We start from the raw sequence: 6,305 nt of genomic DNA, 5'->3' as shown, positions 1-6,305 counted from the left end.
ATGCTCTACTCCGATCCAAGACAGAATTTCGGCAGCACCTCCCCGCTGTTCTCCAAATACACGTCTCGGCAACAAGCCAAGATAATGTGTATCCGGAGAACAACGGGGAGACGCTGCCGAAACTCTGTCTCGGATCGGAGTAGAGCATTGAAATGAACCCAATCTACACATCCTCGGGCTGTCCAAAAAATATGGACAATTCGAAACAGTTACGGTTATAGATATGCAAAGACTTGCATATTTATAACCATAACTCTTTCAAACGGGAGACGCATAGGTTACGCGACATGCACATCCTAAACCCTAAATTAGCCAAAATTCAAAATTTCGGCGGCACCTCCTTTGTAATAAATAGCAAAACTGGTATAACAACACAACAACATAGGCATGACAAATATGGAGGATACAACTATCTAAAGACTAATTAGAGGACAACGCAGACTAAAATCTGAATCAACTTTCATAACCCATTCCCCGGATAGTATTGCCACGAGGACCCCATATGATCTACTTCATGTGCTACCAACAACACATGCCCACGATGACATGAGTCACATATGAAGTCCTCATGGCAATACTGTCCGGAGGAGGGGGTAAAAGGAGGGAGGAGCACATGGCTTCAACGGCGCATGGCGTGTGGCGGTACCTTGTACCCCGGGCGTCGGAGGGGGGCGGCGCGGGGCGGCGCTGGGCAGCGCGGGGCGGCGTCGGAGCAGCGGCGGCGCGGGGCGGCGCTGGCCGGCGCTGGGGGAGGCGGCGTCGGCCGGCGCGGGGCGGTGTAGGAGCGGGCCGGTGCGGGGCGGGCCTGGCCGACGCGAGGCGGAGCGGCCGGCATGGGGTGGCGCTGGCCGGCGCGAGGCGGAGCGGGCCGGCGTGGAGCGGCGTCGGAGGGGGGCAGCGCGGGCGGGGCGGCGTCTGGCGGCGGCGCGAGGCGGGGCGGCAGCGGAGGAGGGGGAGCTGGCCGGCGCGGGGCGGCGTCAGAGCGGGCCGGTGCGGGGCGGGCCTGGCGCGGAGCGGTGTCGGAGGGGGGCGGCGCGGGCGGCGGCGCGAGGAGGGGGAGCTGGGAGGAGGGGGAGCAACGGAGGAGGGGGAGCTGGGAGGAGGGGGAGGGCGGCGCTGGCGGCAGCGGCGGATGGGGGCGCGGGAGGCGGCGGCGGCGAACGGGGAGAAGGCAAAGGATATTCTGAGATCTGTCCCCGCGTGCGGCGGGGTGGGGAAACCCTATATTCGGTAAATTGCCGAGTGTCGTTTTTTGCCGAGTTTCAAATATAGAACACTCGGCAAAGCCCAGATTTGCCGAGTGCCAAATCACAGACACTCGGCAAATCACTTGTTTGCTGAGTGTGAACGCAAGAACACTCGGCAAACACCTGAATTTTTTTTTGCTACAAATGCACTTAATGAATTAAAAATAGCAAACGGACCCACAAAAATGCCAGATTTTAACATCCAATGTGCTATGTTGTATGTTGAGTGTAGAAAAAGTTTCAAGGTCAAACGACGATTCAACCGTCACTTCGGCTTCAAACCTGATCCGTTCCCTCTCGAAACCACGATTCTTCCTCGGAGATGCTTCGGTTTCTAAGCGTACGTGATAACTTTTGCGAAACCTTCTCAAATTTTTATCACAGCCTCTACATATCATATCATGACACTATGGCAAGTCTCATGTTTTTCAAACTTCGTTTGTTTTTTTAGAATTAGAAAACCAATAAGCTACATGTTGGTGGTCGAGTATTGCCGTCCAGATGTTTCAAATTTCTTTTCATTTCTTGGGTAAGGACTAAAAATAGACTCAACAACATGAATATGATTTTTCTACCCATTTTTGTTCATTATTTCATGTACTTGCAGATCAAATTTGACTTATATCCATTAAAAGCCAAGAAATGCATTTAATGAATTAAAAATAGCAAACGGACCCAGAAAAATACCAAAGTTTAACATGGAATATGCTATGTTGTATGTTGAGTGTAGAAAAAGTTTCAAGGTTAAACGATGATTCAACCGTCACTTTAGCTTCAAACCTGATCCGTTCCCTCTCGAAACCACGATTCTTTTTCGGAGATGCTTCGGTTTCTAAGCATCGTACATGACAGCTTTTGCGAAACCTTGTCAAATTTTTACCACAGCCTCTACGTATCATATCATGACACCATGGCAAGTCTCATGTTTTTTTTGTTGCTTTTTTGTTCCACCACTTCTCACTATACTACCAGCTACCTTCTCTGATGCACTTAACGATGAACCAAGCAAAACCCATAGATCAGAAGGGCAGCTTGGTGTGTCAAGCTGATCTGCTTTTGCTTCTTCCACTTGGCAAGCATTGAAAATTCCTTCTTTGTCTGGATGACAGCTGGAATGATAGTATATAGCAGAGAAATTCCTTTTTTAAGGCAAGGAAGAAGAATTGTCATTCTCCTTTGTTTGTGAGCTCAGCTCATCACACGGTAGCATCTTTGACACATGTTCAGAGCACAACTGATTCCAAGGGCCGCTCCCAGGAGTACACATCTGCTGCATCTCAATCTTGAAGCACGACTGAATTCTAACTCCAAGTTCATAACAATATCATCCTTAAACCATACTGCAGTAGTACCGGAATCGATGTGTGGCGGCCCTTGGTTGGTTGTTATTACGAGCAAGAAAAGAGAACAAAAGGAAACCAAAAAGAAAATAAAGAAAAAATAATAATTTGCCGAGTGCTTAATATCGAGCACTCGGCAAATATTTATATGTTTGCCAAGTGTCTGTTAGACGACACTCGGCAAAGGGGCAACTCGCCGTCAGCCGCCGAACGGAGGGACACGTGGCGCATTGTTTGCCGAGTGCCCGAATTCGCCGAGTGTTTTTTCTCTCTTTTGCCGAGTGCTATTGTTTGCCGAGTGTTTTTTGAGGTATTTACCGAGTACCTAATTGTTTGCCGAGTGCTTTCGTCGGGCACTCGGCGTAGGTGGTTGTTTGCCAAGTGCCCGATATAATGCACTCGGCATACATGTAGGCACTCGGCATACACATCGATTCCGGTAGTGTACCACATATATTTTAGGCTACTTCACTAACATCAACCACGATGATCTATCCACCATACATCCAAGAGCTAGGATTGTCAAATTCAAAAGTTCTTGGGATCAACACCAGTTAAGCATGCATGAGACAATGAACAAACATTATTCTATTTCAATTTACTTCATAATCAAATAGAATCACTTCTATAGAACATGTCATCAGTTGCGGTTCAAAATTATCATCACTGACAGTTATTGAAACGCCACTGACTACTCGGTACTAATAGTCATTGTTATCAGTGCCAGTTCCAGAACCGGCACTGAAAATTCCCATCACTGTTGGTTGGAGTCACGAACCAACAGTGATAGGTAGACTGGGAGCAAAAAAAGGAAATGAGCCGGCTCGACTACCGGTACCACCACGCGTTTCGCCACCACGCCCACTCCTCAGTCAACCTCCTCCGCTCGCTCATGCTCTCCCGCCGTGCGGACCTCGCCCACCGCGTGCTCCTCTTCTTCTGCTCGATCTAGGCCTCCCTATCCCTGCTATTGCCCCACTTCACCCTCCCCGCCGCACTCTCCAGGACCTCTTTCCTTGCCGCATTCCCAAAGGAATGCCAGCTCCACCCGCTCATCGCTAAGCTCGCCCTCGTGCCCGCACACACCATCATCGCCAACTCCCTCATCCACCTCTACACATCCTGCGGCCTCCTCGCCGACTCACTCACCATATTCTGCTCACCAGGAATGGGGACCACCTGGGCACGGTTGACCTATTCCGGAGATGCAGCGCAACTAGGCTGACCTAGCCCATGATGCCTACGTCGACTTGATGCTCGACCTGCTCAACACCTACACGGTCACAGACGCACTCGCGCTCAGGGGTGTAGGAGGCGGCGACAGGCTGCAAAGGAGGAAAATAGCGATGGTCGAGGTGAGGAGGGAGCGTCGAGTTGTCAAAGGCGTGGTTGAGGGAGCAGTCGAGTGGTCGGAGGAACATGAGCAGCAGCTGGAGGAGTGGTCGGATGAGGGAGAGAGATAGAGAGAGGAGGGGAAGAGATAAGGTAGAGAGAGAAGAGAGGAAGAATAGATAATTGGAGCACATGACTTAGAAAATGTATTAGCCGATCGAACCGAGCGAATGCGAGGATGAGCCAAAATCCCATTGAATGAAAATTTTAGGTTCAATCTACTGTTGCAACCATCAGTGACGATTAATAGCTAGAATCGGTACTAATACCAACTATCAATGCCGGTTCGTGTTATAAAGCAGCACTGATAGTTGGTATGAGTGCCGGTTAGCGGCCAGCTCTATCATAGTTCAGGTATGGAAGATTAAGAACCGGTAGTGATACATTTGCACTGCTAATTCTTACACAACCGGCAATGATATGCCGTCATCTATAATCGGTTTTGTAGTAGTGAGTAGTTGCAAATCACGGTACAATGCAATATATAATTACGGAAAAGATTACATATTAACATGTCTCGAACTCTCCATAAATAAGCACACGCTCTTGTAGCTAAAAGCTACTGCCCGGCTCCAATCTCAGTGCCACGTAACAATTATTCTGCAGAAACTAATAAGCAGGGCTGCAAATCAGACAACATCACCATGTATTCATCTCAGGGCAACATCATTCGCAGGAAACGGACTCAGTTCTTGGCCGGAGGATGGTAGATCGGAGTTGGCGATCCGTACGTCGGCGTCGGGGGATGGTACTCCGGCTGTGGCTTGGGCTCTGGCTTCGGCTTTGGCGGTACAGGCTTCTTGTGGAAGTGGTCGAAGAAGTGGTGGTAGTCGTGGTCCTTGTGGAAGTGATCGAACACATGCTTCTTGTCAAATAAATGCGTGGCCGGAGGATGGTAGATCGGAGTCGGCGACCCGTAGGTCGGCGTGGGAGGGTGGTACTCTGGCTGCGGCTCGGGCTGCGGCTTCGGCTTCGGCGGCACGGGCTTCTTGTGGAAGTGGTCGAAGAAGTGCTTCTTGATCGGGCCGCAGATGGTCGCCGATGCGCACTCCGCTGATGAGCTGTGTGTCTTGCCGGGGACGGCGACGAAGGTGCCCTCGGACTGCGCCACGATCCTGGATGGCTCCTGCCCGGGGCACGGGGCGCCCGCCAGGCTGTGGAGCTGTGCAAGGCAGTCGGCGCCGTGGAGGTCAGCGGCGAGGGGGATGGTGAATTCGCCGGAGTTTTCAAGCTTACCGACTGCTTTGCTCTCGTACTCGCCGTTGGCGTTCTTGCACTTGATCGCAACTTGAAGACCTAAATGAAAATGGCAAAAGAACATTAGCATGCAGTAGTTATGGCGATTTGCGTGATGCAGCTTAATTATATCATTCTGTGTACCCCTGAAAGCCGCCTGGGCCTTCATGTTCTTCCTCGTGCAGTCGGCGCATTTGGCCAGGCCGACCACGACCGACGCTGCCTCGCCAGTGACAGCGATCGCCATCAGCACGGCGCAGACGCCGAGGAGAAGCCTGCGAGGTGCAGCTCCCATGTTTGCGGAACACGTCGAGCTCGAGATCTTGCTGCTCGTTTGTCGTTACTACCTGTGATGTGTGAAGTGGTAGAGGAGGATGGGTGGAGAGCTAGGAGAGGCAATGCTTGCTATATATAGGTGTCTGCATGTCGATCGTCGTTCTGGTGGGCAAGTGGAGTGGTTACAGACTAGAGAGTTCTGCTAACGTTTGGCGCCGAATTTGCAGGTTGCTGATCAATGCTCTCCAGCCCAGATGAGTCTGTTTTGAGCAAATAAATTGAAGCAAAGCCTCATGACTACCAACTTACCTGTCGTGATAGCGACACAGCTCTATGTACGTGAATCAGCAAGTTCATTTAGCAAGGCTGAAACAAATAACATCAAAATAAATGAGATAATAATGTAAATGCCACTACTATCGTCACAAGTTTCACCGGTAAAAGTAATCGTCACAAAGTTTGAGAAATAGCATTTCTATGATCATGCTTTGAAAAATGCCATAGCAAATTGGAGAGACTCACGGTAGTTCTACTTCCTTCAATAATTTAGTAGCATTGGACTAAAATGCTATCATCTTCTTCCTGGTGGCTACTTGCAACCTCGGCTCGATGAACCTCTGAATTTTAATGGGCAACACGGTGAAAGCAAAGCAAGGAAAGGAGTCCAGGGAGTGAGCCTGTTCATGGTTCAACCAAGAACTCCCCAGGCTTTGCCGATGGGTTATGAATGGCAGGCCCCACCACTAAGGGGAACAAAGTAATATCACACCATCCGACTATCCGAGGCCCCAACGACAACGAAAGGACGATGATG

The 6,305-nt window shown here is 50.3% G+C and overlaps 1 protein-coding gene across 1 annotated transcript; it reads right to left on the bottom strand.

The window, feature by feature from the left end:
- Nucleotides 1-4,434: 4,434 nt before the first annotated feature.
- Nucleotides 4,435-5,608, bottom strand: LOC133906946 (proline-rich protein 4-like). Its single transcript, XM_062348913.1, has 2 exons — nucleotides 5,360-5,608; nucleotides 4,435-5,275 (listed from the first exon to the last, which is right to left on the bottom strand). Exons 1-2 carry the CDS (start codon nucleotides 5,508-5,510, stop codon nucleotides 4,665-4,667), a joined length of 762 nt encoding a protein of 253 aa, XP_062204897.1. The 5' UTR covers nucleotides 5,511-5,608; the 3' UTR covers nucleotides 4,435-4,664.
- Between the last annotated feature and the right edge of the window lie 697 nt (nucleotides 5,609-6,305).

Source organism: Phragmites australis, chromosome 24 (assembly GCF_958298935.1).
Source record: "Phragmites australis chromosome 24, lpPhrAust1.1, whole genome shotgun sequence".
Lineage (NCBI taxonomy): Eukaryota > Viridiplantae > Streptophyta > Magnoliopsida > Poales > Poaceae > Phragmites > Phragmites australis.
The sequence above is the reverse complement of the archived record's forward strand: the minus strand, read 5'-3'. Positions and strand labels throughout refer to the sequence as shown.

Coding starts and splice junctions, on each gene's coding strand:
- LOC133906946 (XM_062348913.1), bottom strand. CDS start 5,510: ATGGGAGCTGCACCTCGCAGGCTTCTCCTCGGCGTCTGCGCCGTGCTG. Junction 5,276..5,359: donor GGCCCAGGCGGCTTTCAGGG/GTACACAGAATG, acceptor ATTTTCATTTAG/GTCTTCAAGTTGCGATCAAG.